Below are 17,866 nucleotides of genomic sequence, written 5' to 3' on the forward strand. Positions count from 1 at the left end.
TGATGCTTTTTTTGACTCTGGACATGGGATTTTCATGATAATACTCCAAGTTATCTTGCTTTTTTGGTCTGGTTAAAGATGAATGACAAGAGCTTTCCAGGCAAATCTAGGCCGCTCCTTGTCAAGGGGGGATGCGAGGAAAAAAATCAACATGCACTTTGCAGAGTTTGAGATATTCTAGAGGATTTAAAAACTAAGAATAATAGGGGAAGGAAAAGTCATTATTTATGTAACTGAGTGATGGGTGAACACATTTACAGTTGTCTTTGTCTTTAGAAAAGCTTGTATGTTTCTTATATTTGATAGGACTTACTTCAGATAAATGTAGCTGTCAGAAAAGTAAGTGATTATGCTAGCATTTTCCTTAGGTTCCTGGTAGATACAGTGGGAAGAGTAGATGTTTCCAACTGAAGGAGATTATCCTTAACTCAGCAGGATCCCAGTATAAACAAGTCTGTCTGTAATATATGCTTGCCTATATAATTCACACAATTACTGCTGTCAGAGCATAGCTCACATTTCTGTCCCTTACCTGTGCCATTTACATTTGATTCCTTGGGTAAACACTCCCTCAAAACCCAGGAATTATTTTAAAATAAATATTCTTTATTCTTTGCTTTTAAATGTCATGGTTTTGTACCTTAATTTCCTGGTGAAGGTTGCAGTGTTGTTCCAGGTCACCATCTATCTCACATCTTAGTTTTGTGACCAAGCTCTTGGATGAGCATCTATAGCAAATGTGATGAATGATTATTGACAAAACCATCCGGGTTAGTGAACATGACTTTTTTTCAAAATGTCACTTTTAAATAATGCAAAGATATATTCAATATAACAACATAACTATTTTAATAGTGTATTTTAAAAGTGTCTTTATATATTTCAAATTTCTCACTTCCACATAGAGAACTGTGGAGATACAAATATTCCTATATAAAGTTAAAAGTACAAAAATCCTACAATTCACATGAGAAGTTGTCCCAAAAATGATGTGCACAAGAAAAAAAAAATACTCAAAGGTATACAAATGCAGTAATGAAGAGACCAGGGTCATAAAGCTTGCTATTTTTTACATGCCTCAAGAAAATGTCTGACTATAAATTTTTAGAACTGAGTATAAAACTGTTTTGAAAAGCTGAGAAGTTCAAAATCTAAAGGAATCAGACAGTACTGTTATAAGTATCTGTGATACAATAGAAATCGGAACTAAATATAATATTTTTTTTAAGTTTCTGCATCTTAGAAAGGACTTTGTTCTTGAAAGTCCTAGAATGTCTAGAAAGGACATCAGTTCTTGAATGAAAGATTACTTCATCTTTTCACCTGATGAAGCTGGAAAATCTATGTTTAAATCATGACTAGAACTCTAAAACCAGCATTTATTGATAGGCATGAATTTTTTTCATTTATTAATAGGTATTAATTTTTTTAACATTCACATCTTTTTGCAGAGTATAGTCTGCAGTTTCATTTTGACTTCAGCTGACATGTGGTGGCCAAAGTAATCTTTCCATCTGCATGTAACAACAAGGCTGCAAACAGATTTTAGATATAATGACTCTTATCTGGGCTTATTTTACCTTCACCAGAATTGACCCCAAACATATTTAGCTGCTGAAATAATAACCTAATTTAAACCCATCAGAGGGCTTTTAAAATTTTATGAAAAGACAGATACACCTTTAGAGTGTGATTCATCCAATCTGAAGATAAATATCTAAAATAATTGGGAGGAATAATCACCCTCTGAAAGGGTCTGTTTTGTCCCTATGACTGCCAAGCAAACCTGCATGACTGTGAAATGAATGAGACGGTGAAAGCAACTCTACTGACTGACATCCAAGAATAAGAGTACAACATAACTCCAGGAAGAACACACTGAAATAACTGAGCAGCACAGGACGGCATTTATGTCCAAATATAAATATCTGCTCTAAAATGAACATCTAGGTTTGCTCTGTAGACAAAGCCACTGGGAGTTTCCATGGCTGCTTACTTCTACAGAGGTGTTCATGATGTGAAAGTGTTTCATCATGTGAAAGTGCTAAAACCAATGACTGTCTCCAAGTAATTTTGAAATATGGATGTACAAAATCGTGCTGCTATGGACTTAACACCAAGGGGATTGCTCTGTCTGCCAGAGTGCACAGCTGGTATTTAACCATGACCAGTGACAGGACTGGAGGAAACTGCATGGAGCTGAGTCAAGAGAGGTTTAGGTTGGATACTAGAACAAGATTCTTCACCCAGAGGGTGGTTGGGCACTGGAACAGGCTCCCCAGGGCACTGGTCACAGCATCAACCTGACAGAGTTAAAGTGTTTGCACAATGCTTTTGGACACATGGTGTGACTCTTGGGGATGTTCTATGCAGGGCTAAGGGTTGGACTTGATGGTCCTCGTGTGTCCCTTCCAACTCAGGTTATTCTGTTTCTATAATTCAAAGTACCAACAATAAAATGTTCTTGGCATAGATTGGTTTTCTTCATTAGTCAGTAACTACCCATGCTTTTCTCCTTTGTCTTTGAGGAAAAGTAAGCAGCACCAGTGGTGCAGAACTCCAACAAACTTCCATCAATTTGGACTGATGCTACCTTTCAGTTATTAAAGGAACATTGAATTTATTATAATAATTTTAAATACACAGACACACATGCACTCAATGTAAAGTCCCAGTTTAACAGTATTCTGAACTGTGACCTGAACATTAAGAGGTGCTCCATGTGAATACCCTGTGTATGAGATAATTTAGGACAATGATTGTCATTAAAGTGCCTTCCATCACCACTCAGTCTCCAAAAAATTTTAACTAATTTCCTTTTGTTTCTTCCGAGCACAGCTAAGAAAACCAAAACCAAAGAACACCAAAATAAAAGATTTTCCAATAAGGTAACAAAAGCAAGACTGATCCCTTATTTAAATCACAATAGCTAACCTCATTTCTTCAGATAGCCAGCTGAGTGTAATGCAAAAAGAAATTCCAAAATTGTATACTTTTATATAAAGTATATTTTTTATTCATGGAAAATAGTTCTAGTTAATGAAAGATTTGTTAACTCTTTATAATTCCAGTCAGTAGAACAAAACATCAAGAGTAAAAAGTGCAGCAATGAAATATTAGTCTACTTAGGGCTTATGTATGAAAAAATTGTTAAAGGAAAATTCGAGCTCTAAGAGAAAGAAATAACTAGGATGAGTATGTGCAGCCCTTGAGCAGTTACAACATTAATTGTTTATAACTAAAGCAGCCATGTTGTGTCAATAACGAATAAAAAACAACAACAGCACTTCTAAGGAAATGCCTGTAAATTAAGGTTCAGGGATTAATGTGTATCCATGGTACTTCACTGTCAGCAAAGTACTCAGCTTATCACACAGCAGATCCACCAGAGAAACAATAGAGAAAAATACTTATATTTGAAAACAGAAAAAAAAAAGAAACAAACCAAAAGCTTTTGTAACTTAGTTTGAGAAGGTATGTCTTAAGCAAATCTCAAAGCAGCAGTAAAACAGAAAGTGCTCATTTTCCTATGAGTTTCATGTGATCTTTTGAGCTGCATCACCAATTATCAATTTCCTACCCCCTGTGGCTCCTGGATGAAGAGGCTGACACATTGATCAAAATGTTACTAAAGCATCGGTTGCCAAGATATGTCTGGATGCTATTTAAACACTTTGCCCTTTCATCAGATTCAGAGCGAGGTGGAAAAGGAAAGGAGTTTCCTACCAGACCATAATTTTTCTGAAATAAACAGATGTATTCTTATTCAATCCTTCATATGTAAGCCAAAAAGTAGAGCTTGCAAAAATAAAATCTATTAATTACTTGTAATGTGAAATCTTACAGGAGTTATACAAGAGAGCAAATAATTTAAACAGTGTTTTATACTATTTTGTACTTCAAAAAGTTAAGAGCTACGAGGCAGTTTTAAAGATATGAATTACACGTGATTAAACAGCAGGGAAAATGTAATGTGACTTTTTCCATTGCTGTGACTTACAGTGTTAGAAGCCAAGCAGAAAATGTGACACAGCCTTCTGATAATGTCAGACTCTGTAGCCTTACAGGGTCCAAATGAGTCCTCTCATTGCTAGCAGCCTCCAAGACAATTAGAGCTGGCTATTGCCCAAATTCTTTTAGCTTTAGCTTAGATTGGTACATACCTGTGGTACAATGCTTTTTGTTAGAATATTTTTGGTGTATTTCTATAACAAACAAATTGTTTAAAAATAGTACTTATTCTTTGTACTTATAACACCATTAACTGCTAGAGTAGTATGTCAACAACCCCCATGTACAGCTGGGCATATCTGACTTATAGGATCATACCTCCCATGACACTTTCCCACTTGGATTGCATCTTGTTGTTGGAAGACAGAAAATAAGGTCAATTTCCTGTCCTGTTTTGATAGGGAACTTTCAAAGAGATTGCAAGGACTTTCAGTATCCACTGGGAACAAAGAGTAACTACTCCCAGTTGTTTGTTAACACAATACAAATGCAACAACAATTACATTTAGGAAAAAAAAAGGCTTAAAAATACAGACTTTAGAGAATTCATTCCCTGGTTTAGAAAAACTGCTCTTAACAGCAATAAGTTCCAACATAGATTTAACTTTCAGGTAATAAAGCATGTCCTTGGTATGCATTTTCTCACTTACCAATATAGTTTTTAAAACTACTGTAGATCACAGATTATCAAAGGACAGGATTTTGAAGCTGTTTCTGGTTTTGAAAATGCTATGTAAAATACACATGGAATCAAAATGCAGTTGTTATAAAATAATAGTGCTATTCTTCGGGGTTCCAGTGCTTTCCTAAGAGATACAGAAATAATTTTGAGTGTCTTGATTTTATTATCTCACCTGCTTCTTCTTAATTTCATTCTATTTCTTTTCTCTTTTTTATTATGTATTAGAAAAAAAGTAATACTCTTTGTATTATGTGCCTAGAACATTAACAGATGCATTCAGAACTCTTTTTACAGCACCTTAAGGATTAGAGAGTATTTTATTCCTATTTTAAAAACAATTCTTTCAATATCTGGCATATATTCTGCTGATCAGATTCCAACAAGATGAATACAAATATTCCCTCTGTTGCAATTACTTACAAGTTTTATCTCTTAACTCAATAAACTCAGAATATATCCTATATGTTACTGAATGCCAGTGAATTGTATGCTATGAAATGTTTTCTCCCAGCCAGTTTTATATTATCCAGTTTAGAGACATGAAATGTTCAATTTTACCAACCTGTTGATTTTTACTTTATTTAAACTAAACAGTGTACTTGAGAAGTATAATGTTGGAAAATTTGGAGACCTACTTTTAAAGGCTAATAGTAACCTATAAGATTTATAAGTAAAACGAGGCTGATATACTAAAAATGTTTTTCTGTCTGTCTGTCTATCTATCTATCTATCTATCTATCTATCTATCTATCTATCCATGTTTGTGTTTATGTAAGTCTATATTGAGATCACTGTATGGTGGTTTCTAAACCTAATCGGAGAATACTATTTTAATTTCAAATTTAACCTCCCTTAAAAATCTGCTTAGGAAGTGATATTTTGTGATTACCCAATATGCTAAAATAGTTCACAAAATGATGGATTTTTCACATAGGGATATTTTAAAAATTGAATTGTTTCACTAGACATCTGCATAGGGTGATTAACTTGTTCAGAATTACCTATGAAACACTTGTTTATATTCCTGAGAATAGTAGCACATTAAAAAAAAAAAAAATCTAGCAGTTATATAAGAGCCTGGAAATCTGGATGCCTCGACTTCAATTTCCAGCTATCACGTCTCTAAGGCTGATTGCTGTGTTCTTGTCCATTGTCCATTATGCAACAGAAAAAAAATTAAGAAAAATCTCAATAAACTCACTAATTTCCTATTTCAGAGAAATTATGTTAGTAAGAATTACAGGTTGGTAAGGCCCACCTTAATCCCTGGGCAGGTAATCAAACAACTAATCCTGGAAACCAATCTGATAACCTTCTATGATGAAGTTATTGCCAGTTAAATGGGCACAAACTAAAACACAGGATGCTCTCTCTGAACATCAGGAAACACTTTTTCACTGTGGAGGTGATCAAGCAGTGGCACACATTGCCAGGGAGGTTGTGGAGTCTTCATCCCTAGAGATATTCAAAACTATTTGGACATGGTCCTAGACAGTTGATTCTAGGTGTCTCTGCTTCAGCAGACACCTAGTGGGTTTGGTCCAAATGACCTCCATAGGTCCCTTCCAGCTTCAACTATTCTGTGACAAAATAGTTTAGTCTAACAGTGGAAAAAAAATCTGTTTATATTAATTTATTTCTCTCTACCCATCTGATCTCCTTGTTACAGCCAGCCTTGTTTCAGCCCATCAAGATTTCTGTGAAGACAAGTGTGTCTAGAACACAGTGTTTGTACCACAAAGTCCATTTGTACATCTTTCATTCAGGTCTGTCCACTTATACAATTAGATTTTGTCAGAAATTGGTCAGTTTTCCTAAACCTCCCAGTTAAGGGTTAGCAGAAGAGTTCTGAAATCCAGTATATCAGACTAGTTTTTGCTTCTCACTTTTTCATCTCTTTCAGTGTGAGATGACAGGTGAGATGATGATATTCCAAATACCTGAAAGATAGATTACTATTAGCTTTGGGTTTTTTTCAAAGCCATTTTACTTGGCTTCAAGCCAGAATGGAACTGAACTGAAGGAGGGATTCTAGGAGTATTCCTAGTGCATTCCAACAACTAATCACATAATAACAATATTATCAATAATAACAATAATAACAATAAAAATAGTATAATAATATCAATAAATGATGATGATGATGATGATGATGATGATGATGATGATGATGATGATGATGATGATAGAAAACTAGACTGGAGCTAGACTTCATTAAAACCCCTCATATATTTACAATGCTGGTCCTGGAAAACAAGTGTTCTGCTCCACAAATCCCACCAAGCCACGCTACTTGCTCCAATAGAAAGTAGCACTTCAAAAAGGGTCAAAAAAGTCATTGCTGTCAGGTGCAAAAGAAAGTTTAGATGGCTCATGACTCTTAAACATTGGTGAATAAAAGGGCAAACTATTCACTCATTTTGTAAGAGCTCCTAAAGAAACACTTTTTATACTACAGTTCTAGAAATGAAGTTTAAAATATATTTTACTTTTATATAAATTTGCTTACTTAACCACTGCTGACCTGGATTTCATGAAGTGCCCTACAGATAGCAGCAGCATGCTCTCCCATCACTGGCCTCTTGGATCACCCAAGGAGTCTACTTCTTCCAAACCACAATATTCCAAAGATCTCCTAATCCAATTTTAGATGTTCTGTAAATAAATATTTTTTTTCTATTGGAAACAGATGAGCAGATTATCATGCATCTGCTTATTTTCATATGTGAAATTCTTAACTGTACCTACTACTTGACCGCACACTTGAATTCATCTGTGAAAATATAGTGATGCTATTTACCCAAGAGAACCATTTACTCTAGTCTCCTTAAAATAAACATTACAGGAAGATCCCTGGTGTTTTCTCACTGAGAAATGTACCTAATTTATAACATATGTAGTTTCTATATGATAAGGTACTGCATGCAAGATGGTTCAAAACTGAAATAATAATGAATTATTTTGCACCTGAAGATTCAACAACTGCTCAAATGCAAAAAAATAACTCCATGATTTGTAGATAAACTGTTCACTTCTATTTTTGATTTAAGTGTGTTCAAGTTTACTATTTGACATTAATGTCACCTGTCAATATATTCTACGACTATCAATGTAGAAATATACTGTAATTTTCTGCTTTGTTCTAGAAAGAGGGGTTTCCTTCCAACTTGCAGTCTGGTGTTACTATGAATTCTGCTTTACTGTTTCAATTTAGAATTAAAAATACATTGAACATTTTTTTCATTTTTTTTCTCCTAGTTGATTGCAAGACAAATGTGAGTCAGCAGTGCCCTGGCAGCCAGGAGGGCCAAATGTATCCTGGGGTGCATCAGGCACAGCACTGACAGCTGGGCAAGAGAGGGGATTGTTCCTTTCTGCTCTGCAGTGAGGGCAGTTTTGGGCACCACAATATAAAACAAAGACATTAAGCTATAGACAGTGTCCAAAGGAGGGCAATGAGGACGGTGAAGGGTCTGGAGGGGAAGCCAAATGAGGAGTGGCTGAGGTGACTTGGACTGTTCAGCCTGGAGGAGACTGAGGAAAGACCTCACTGTAATCTTCAACATCTTCACAAGGGGAAGTGGAGGGCCAGGTAGTGATCTATTCATTCTCATGACTAAATAAATAAATAAATAAATAATCACTCTGAAGTTTATGTACAAATGTACTGTCCTATTTCAGAAATTAGGTTTATGGATTTCAAAATACAGACTATATATATTTTACTACCCTGCCCTTCTCCCCTCCCCCCCACCCCACTATTCTTTCTAGTGGGTAATTAAATTGCACATAATATACTTTTCATTTGACAGTAGATGCCTCTCTCTCTAGGACCAGTGTAACAAATACTTGGTATCTATTCAGCCTCCTAGACCTTGCTGTTATCTCATTCCTATTTTCCTCCACAGTCACAATAAACAGAAGAGTACTGAATCCTAATTTTTGGTAAAAGAAGAATGATCTCAGCACTCTGTTAAATCTTCATCATTGTAAGAAGCTTGCTCATTCCACTGAAAGACAATGCACAACTTTGCAATTTTTCTTTTGTGTGCAATAAGGGGAATGTGGCACACAGCAAATGCTTTTGCTATATCTCAACAGAAGCTTCCAGAACTTGCTCTAACAAATTTACGAAAGAATACTACAAAAAAAATCACTCTGAATCTGCTTTTCTTCTTGTAGTTGTTGTACTCCCTTGAACAAAGACTACTGGCAAAGACAAAGTTTCATTTTTGTATGAAACTAGCTGTAAGGGTCCACCCACATCTTGCTGTGCTGTGTTATCATCTCAGTGATCCTTTTCCCAGTCCTTTGAGTAGCCCTGCATACCTGAGATAAATGCCATTTTTCATGAAGCTTAATAGTGCAGGTTACAAAATATATTTATTCTCCTTCCACGGGCACTGAAAAGTAATCCATGTATGTCAATATTTTATATTATATCAAAGAGAGCCCAAAATATCTGACTGCAGAGAATGGTATGGTTTGAGAATGGTATGGTATGGATCAACTCCTGTTACCAAACAATTCCCCAAACCCACCCCCCAGGAACACTGAAAAAAGACTTTGGACTGGATTTAGCAGTGGTAATATACTTCATGCTGATAGGAAGGAAGCCCAGTTGGGAAGGATTCATCAGGGGCTGGCAGAAGTCCTCTTTCCAGTTCTAGAAAGAGGTTAATGGGAGCAGTGAGCTGCACTCTCCTGAAGACTGAGCTGTACTTACCCTCATGATTAGTCTTAAGAATGTAGGAGTTTCAACGGTTGAACTTGATTATCCTGGAGGTCTTTTACAACATTGGCCATTGTATGGTTGCATGACCTGTGAGAAGTTAGCCGGACACTCAGGAGCAGAGGGCATCAAGCACTGTCAGCCAATGAAAGGTTGTTATTAGTGGGCAAATGCAATGTGCACGATGACTGCCTAGCAGAGTTTTCAGTGTTGCTTCTACTGGTGGTGTCTGTAACAGGGACACTAAAGAACCAGAGAATCTGCTACAGGACCAAGGATGAAAGAGATAAATAGACCTGAAGTCTCCCACTCTTCCTTATCATGTTTAGGATTATTAACAGGAGATTGCTGCAAAGCTTTCTGTCATCTTTGTGGCTACATCCAGCCAGGGCTGTCCATCAGGTACTTCCACAATAAAGGAAGATAAATTATTTTTTTCCCTGTACAGTTTCACAATCTCAAAATAAATATTTTCAATTAAATTCAAAATTTCCATTTTAAAAAAGAACATTTGGATTTGATGGGTCCTTTTTAGCCCAAAAGTTTTTTAAATATTCATTGAGGCATAAGTCAAAAGACCCTGCCGTTACCACCAATAAAAAAGAATGACAGAGCAAAGAGAATTCTTCAGAGCGATACTTTCTTCATGTTTACATGTTTCCCTAGGCATTACATTTTGGCTGTTGGGAGAAACTGTAGAAGTAAAGTAAGAAGTGTAATTTTGCAAGCTATCTCTAATTTTAAAGCTTAGAAAATTACTTGTTGCCTGTGTCTTTGCACTATTTTTAACTTGTTAACTCTTTCTTGCTGTTTTTGATAATATATCACATGTTTTTATCCCTTCTAGAGCACATCCTAAGATTGTACTGCATTGTTGAGCCTAGTATTATGCTGAAGTGTACTGGATATTAATGAGTTATCATCATTCATTCAGACAGAACTGATATTATTGCAAGGTCTAAATTGTTCTATCTTTGCACTATGCTCTTTTTTTTTTCTTCGTATTAAAATTCTATGAATCTGTGCTTATCCAAAAATGTTAAACTGGGATCATGGCCCTAAACTAATGACCCTGAATGATTTTAGAGGTTTTTACACTAATATCTTATTTAACATTTAAATAATATAAAATGCACAAAAGAATAGTGGTGAAAACATTAGGTCTTGTAGGGCACAGCTAGAAGTCCTAATTCCCAGCTGCAGAAATGTGTTGTGTCATGAAGCTTTCTCCAGAATGTTGTGAATCTGAACTTCCTGTATGTAAAGAAGTTTGTATTCAGCAGGAAATAGAGACAATTCCCATCTACTCCACCCTAACCTAAAGCAGGAGTTTCCAACTGATTAAGGCTCTTGAAAAACTGTTGTATCCACAGTTACTACACAGCATTTTGACAATGTAAGGACCAAAGGGCTGCCTTTTCAATGAAAAAGAGAAGAGTCAGGGAACATAGCTATCTGAATATAGGAGTGAGTTTCAGAGATTTGCAATTGAAAATTCAGAGCATAAATCCAATTGAGCCTCCTTTTCAAGAAAACTCCTCTCTGCTGTCCCTTGTGCACCCATATCTGTACCATGAGGGCTCTGATGACACTCCTTGGAACTACATTTTCCCAGTTACAAGGCAATATGTTGAATGTAAGACTGAAATTTCATTTAATATTTTTCACAATCAGCATCTTATGTGGACTGTGATTTTATAAAAGGAATTGAATCAGAAGGAGCAGAGAAGGAACTGATGGTCTTGTGAAACAGTTCTAGATATGTGAGGTCTGATTCGCTCAGATATTGAAAGGGGGTAAATGGGATTTCAATGAAGTAGAGAATTAAGACACACATAAAAACATTGTTGTGATCACTGCTCAGCTTTAGAAACTATTTTGAGGCTCTTCCTTCCAACTAATAAATATCAAAATTATCTTGAAAAGATAATGATTTCTGACTCAAGAATTGTAATGTGTGTGTCACTGATTACTTGACACAGTTATGATAACAGCCTAGACCTCTTAGTCTACTTAACATCTACTCTGGCTTGAAGTTTTCCATTGTCACACACAGGAAAAAAGTTGGAAACAGAAGACAAGCTGTGGTAATTAGGCCAAAGTCTTGGCCAGAAAAGAGCATCAATGAGCAGTTTGTTTACATGCATGTGGATACCTTTATCCCATCTCCTCCCATATTCATTGTCCTCAGTCTAGCTAGACCTCCCCTTTACCTTGCCTTTAGCCTTTCCCATCATTCAATCTAAAAATCTAAAATCAATCTAACAAAATGCTCCCCATATCCCAGGACAGGTTTTTATGAGACTGCTTTTCACCAGTCAAAAAGTAATGGCTGGACATCCTCAAGGCTTTGGTTGACTCCTTCTAAGGCCTATCAGTCAGTGATCTCAGAGCTCTGGACTTTTCTAGTGACTCTGTTTCATCCTGATACTTAGTTTGTGTATCTGGCTGCTTAATTTCTTACTTCATATGGTTCTTTATAATGGGAATTAATAAATTCACAAGCTGCCTCACAAACCAGGTGTCCTTACATTGCCCTTACATACTCTCACACTCTGAGCATGCACGTCTCTCCATCCAGATGCAGAGAGACTTGATTGTAACTCAAATCACTTAACATGGGACAGGGTTCATAGAGAATTCCAATTTAAATAAAGCAGAGCCAAGAGAGTTAGTGAAATGAGCAATACTTTTCACAGGTCCAATATCCATACAACATGAGAAACCAATGACAGAAGGGTTCCCAGGAGTGAGTACCAATTAATTTGTTAATATCTAAAAGACACTTTTGGAAAGAAAAGCATTGACTGTTTCGTCAATGACCATTTGGCCAGCAGATCTATGTAACAGGTCACCAATAAACTTTTTCATTTGATCAATAAAGAGAATTATTATTTTATTTACTTATCTTTTTTATTGCACATTCATTTTTAGTATGTATCACTTTCATGTAGAACTTTAACAGCAGTGGAAAAAATACTTTTTTTCGGTTTAGGAAAAGAAAAAAAAGAAGATGTCTTTTAAAGAAACAACACTTTTTATGAAACGTACTCCTTCTATGAGAGTCTGAAATTTAAATATCTATTTTAAAATGAAAGAAGATAATTAACCATAAAGGCACTACAAAAGACAAAAATAGGGTATTACAACCTCAAGACAAAGGTTTATATAATATATGTCAAACTTTCAAAATATAATCTGTCTTTAAATATGTTGACCCTGTGGAATGTGCTCTTTGGTTTTAGCAGCAGTGCTCAGGTACAACTTTTCACTAAAGTTGTAAATGTAGAGACATTTACAATGCCTCCCCAATGAGAATTTTTAATTAAACCTGTTTTTCCTTTAAAAGAACATATATCACATTAGAATTGTATAATCATAGAACCATAGAATTCAATTTGGGTTGGAAGGGACCTTAAAGATCATCTAGTTTGGACCCCCTGCCATGGGCAGGGACACTTTTGTTACACAATTCCCTCAAATCCCTCTCCAGCCTGGTGTTGAACATTTCCAGGGATGGAGGAGATGAAGGGTCCACAACTTGTTTGGAGAGCCAGTTCCAGTGTCTCACCACCCTTAAAAAATTTCTTCTGAATATCTAATTTAAATGTAACCCCTTTCAGTTTAAAGCTGGTTTTGATTTCAAACAATCTTTGTGCTTATTCATGCTCTAGCAACTCAAGATTTGGGCTCTTTCTCAAGATGTCTCTGCTGTAACTACTGTAGCAGATATTTTGGTGACTCACTGGGGATCCTCACCTCATATGGACTAAAGGTTCAGGTTTCATCTGCACTCCCTGGTAGTGATTGAAAGCTGGTTTTTGGGACACTTCTGGGGCAGTGGGGTAGATGCCTTCTGGTAGGTGCTTAAAGGGTTGGGTACTGCTAGAAAGTAAGTGGAATGAAGTGGTGGCTGGGACCCAAATGGAAATTTAGTTTTCCAATGTACAGGTCATGCAGGATTTAAGGGAACCAGGTTAGTCCTTCCCTCCTCTATTAACAAGTAGAAAAAGCATCCCACAACTTCAATTTTTCACTTTAGCTTCAACACTTGAAATGAGTTTTGGCTGGTTTGGGGCTTGGGGTTGGTGTGTGTTCATTGTGAGTGGCAGCCTCTAGAGAAACTAGAGCACTGGCTTCAGGCTAATCTGGCTGCTGACCACATACCATTATTTGGTGGATGGCTGGATGAGGAGGCCTTTCCTCTGATTAAAGAGGGATTCAAGACAATGTGGTTTCATGTGTGTCAAAGGTCAACATACAAGAAAAAGCTTCTTACAGCACTCAAGCTGTTACTCATTACAACCCTAACAAAATTCTTATGAGAGGGAAAAATATATTCAAGTGAAGGGTACATTTCCACATTCTTTTCAATAACCAAGCTAACACATGCCAACATGGTTTAGTGGTAATATGGAGGAAATTCTGTAGGAGGAAAATTAACTAGAGAAACAACATATACAAAATCTACCTGTCTTCCTGAAAACAGGTCTACAGAGATTAAGGCAAACCAAATGTGCCATATTACAGACAAAATATTTAGAAAATGCTCATATTTAAGTATTTGAATGTTCAATTTATGTATTTGGTTTTCTTTTTCATCTTTGATAGCACTTCTTCCATAAAAAAATGAACCTGCTAAATTCTTGACTGCATTAGAAGGTCTTCAAAGCTCTGTTCCTGATAGCAGTTTGGAGAGGGAAGATAATGCCATGAGATATCAGCCTTCCCTCATACCTGGAAGGAATTGCTTTGACTCTTGGCAAGAAAAAATTTAAATGATTCTGTCTGCAATCCAGGTGTAATCAAGTTCATTTACTCTCTGAAGCCTTGCCTTGGAGAAATACTTTTCTGATGAAGAGTGCAGCTAATTACATTGGAATTAAAGTGCAATATTTCTACCTGCTAAAGAATTGTAACTCAAACCGAAGTGAGAAAAATTGCCAGATTAGGTAAAATAAACCTGGTGTGGTTTTGTGGGCTGGGCAGAAGAATATTGACGGGCAGCTAGGATCACTTTTTATACATGGCAATTCATCTCAGAAAGGGTAATCTCTAACATCCGATTTTTTTAACTAGGTATGTTGAACATATGATAGTAATTATTTTAAGGCCAAACAAGCACCATAGATTTATATGTGCTTCTGAGATTTCAAAAACATGGTAAAGCAATCAGAAAGTTTAATAGCTGTATTCAGGACACTGATAATTGCTATGGCATCTATAAAGATGTGGAAAGAAGGGTACATGAAAAGAGAAACTCATTTGTTTACAATGAAAATTCTGGAGAACCATTAATGGTTATATTGCAGTTTCATCTGAGGAAATGAGGTCTTTGATTTATTTAGTATGTATTTGATGTTAACTCACATGGCAACTGCATCTCATGCAAAGGAAATTGCAATGGAAGAAGTTTGGACATACTTTTCCCTGCACTTAATGTGCTATTTCATTATTTGGAACATAAAATAAAAGTCAATTAGACACTAAAAAAGGAGGAAGGACTTTGAGAAGAAATATTTATCAGCCATTTAGATGGCAAGCTGAAAATACTTAGAGTTCAGACTGAATGGGAATTTATGTTCAAAAATATTTTAACATCATATATTGAGGAAAGCCTATACTTCAACTTCTATATGTTTCCTTTATTGGAACTTTTATAGGAAGGAAAATAAAACTGTTTATAAATGTATCACTACTCCAGATTTTAACATTTTACTTTTGATTCCCTTTAAAATTGTTTATTTGTACAAACATTATTTAGCTCAATGTGCTCTGTTTATCTCATATAAACACATCTTTTTTCTTCTTTGTGTTTGATATTTTCTGTCTTTAAGCTTACAAATGAGAAATGTTCTTTTCTTCCTTCTTCTTCCACAACTGTTCAGTATGCAGTTTCTATTTCATCAATGTCCAAAATCTAAGGATTTTTGGTAGAATTTCTGGGACATCATTACAAACTTATTTTTGCTCTTTCTGGCAAGGTAAAGTTATCTGCAAATAGAAGCAAACGGGTTAGGAATGCCGTAATTTGCTAAATTAAGGGTTCTGATGAAGAAAGAAAACTATAATAAGGTTGAACAGGTTAAATCAATGGTTATAAATACTGTCTCAATATAAGAAGTTAATAAAGACAGTTAAGCTCTTACATTTTTCAAAGTTAGAATAAGTATTGAAGAAAAACCCCGTAAACTCTAGTAAGGCCATATATGAGAAGATACAATATATAGGAATGAACAATAATACATTAATTTGCAATGTGGTATCTCAGCAACTGCTTATATTATGTGAAGTATTAAAACCTGATGGAATTGATTGATCAAGGGGATATTGAACCACTACCAAATTTTCACTGCTAAATTAAAGATTGCCATATGTCTTCCCTCCCTTACTTTTGCAGTCTAAATGCACACAGAGGGAGTCAGAAGCTAGGTTTAAACCACTCAAAATAAGACATCATAACCAAATCTTTTTCAATATCTTTTTCATGTGCTGAAAAATTACGAAGTTCGGTGAGCAAAGCGTACAGGAAAAAAGTCTGCCTATCTAAATTCCTGTAAACCATTTATTATTACTGCAGTAACTAAGAAAAAGAAACACCAAAGGTAAAAGTATTAAGAAGTTATTAAATCATGTCCCTTTACACTTAATAAGTTTTAAGTATGACATGAAAATCAAGGTTTTATGAAACATTTGCAACTTCTACTCTCGGTAGTAGTGCACTGCTATTTCTTACAGAAAACCAGACAGTGGGCAGTATAAGAAGCATTGCAATAATGAACTGGCTGGGAATACCTGGGAAACTTACTTCTAGTTGGAAAATGCTGTGTTTCTTAGTCCTGGGAGCAAAGTCTAGTTAAAACTACTGAAGACAGAATAGGAAGGGAAAAGAGTGAGGCTAGCCCAATCTCCTGAGTGTTGGAAGAGGCAGCTTTTGGACTTTTGATATCACATCTCCAGCACCTGCCAAGCAAGCAAGAGTGCTTCCAGTGCCTTTTGTCTCACCTACTCTTTTGAGGCAATTTTAAAATAAAATATTACTCTCCTCCTCTGAAAAGGCTAAAATGCTTACACTCAGGCAAGAAATAAGGGTTATATGTTATCTGCTGAATCAGGTCCCTGGGGAGATGCTGCAAACACTCTTGTCACCGTCCTCACAATTTCTAATAAACCCATTTCTGCAGCTCACTGCTCTGTGTTGGATATTGTTAATATTATTCTAACAACTTCCAAAGGCACAGGCAACTCTGCAGCTGCTGCACCCTTCTTGTTTGCATGTGGGAGTGAAAGCAATCTTCCACTGTGTGACCTTGGTGCAGAATAGGCACATAACATTGAAAAACAGAGATGTGAGGCCCAGATATAGAGTGAACAATTCTTTCTAGGGCAATTGCTGATGCCTATTCCCCTGAAGTTCCTGTAGTGGTGGTAATGCATTACTAAACTGTGGGAAGGACCTGCTTGGTTAAAACATAGGGATTTAAAATAATTTACTAAAGAAAATTCTTAAAGACTAACTGCTCAATAGCATAAGAAATTTAAGAAAGCTCTTAACAGTCTTAAACCAAGGTATTCTAAAATGTTTTAGAAGTTATGGGGGAAAAAAAAGGTTTTACCTTACAGAATTCTATAGCAAGAGAACAAGTTTTATTTGAAAACTGTTTTCTCTTGCAACACACTTTTCAATAATCTTCTCATCCACTGGGCAGTATCAGTTGCCCATTAACAAGCATTTTATGATAAACAGCTGTACATGAAAACTGAGCTGGATTAGAAACCAGAGAAGTGGGATAACTGCATTCAGTCTGCAGAAAATAGAAATGAATATTGCCATGTTTTCCATGGAAAGATGTTAAGACAAAATATAATTTTTTGCCTAAATCCAGTAAATGAACACAACTGGGTCAACTCATCTCAGCAAGGACAAATCAGACTTTTCACCCTTCTCAAACCATTTTACATATGCTTGCATATGTCCTGGAACACTGGATAATGATTAATTATGATTCGTTCAAAACAAGAAATTTAAACAATAATGGTCATTTTTTTATAGAAGTTTGCAGGAAATTTTATTTAAAGGTTGCCAGCCAAAGGCAACACTGTCATTATATTCCAGCTTGAAGTTTGTTTCTACCTTTTTGGATTAATTTAATTTGGATTAATTGTGATATGGATTAATGAAGGTACTTGAAAAATTAAATTACAAAACATATCACAAAAGCCTGCTGTCATAGTCCTTTTCCTTCTCCTATCACTTAGATTATATCAGACCTAGGGAGAGTCAAACTGTGATGAACCTTGCCTTTTGGAACCTTGAATGCATTTGACTTGCAATCAGTCTGAAGGCCTAATAAAAGTTTTACTTCTGAAACTGTTCCAAAATGTTAAAGAATTTGTAATTGCATCTGTCTGGAAGTATTATTATATTGCCAATTGAATAA

At 35.7% G+C, this 17,866-nt stretch overlaps 1 protein-coding gene across 5 annotated transcripts in view; it reads right to left on the reverse strand.

The window, feature by feature from the left end:
* The window catches only part of GPC5 (glypican 5), a 602,268-nt gene that overhangs the window by 204,830 nt on the left and 379,572 nt on the right, over positions 1-17,866 (reverse strand). The window contains exon 8 of one of the 5 annotated variants that reach the window (XM_071430989.1): positions 15,294-15,419. The exons of the other annotated variants lie outside the window; for them this stretch is intronic. Coding sequence (XP_071287090.1) covers positions 15,379-15,419 — 41 coding nt within the window. The 3' untranslated portion in view covers positions 15,294-15,378. Of the gene's footprint in view, positions 1-15,293; positions 15,420-17,866 lie in introns of those variants that run through there. 5 annotated transcript variants of the gene reach the window in all.

The sequence above is a fragment of the Agelaius tricolor genome, unplaced genomic scaffold (genome assembly GCF_023055355.1).
Source record: "Agelaius tricolor isolate 1412-34295 unplaced genomic scaffold, bAgeTri1.0.p SCAF_7, whole genome shotgun sequence".
Lineage (NCBI taxonomy): Eukaryota > Metazoa > Chordata > Aves > Passeriformes > Icteridae > Agelaius > Agelaius tricolor.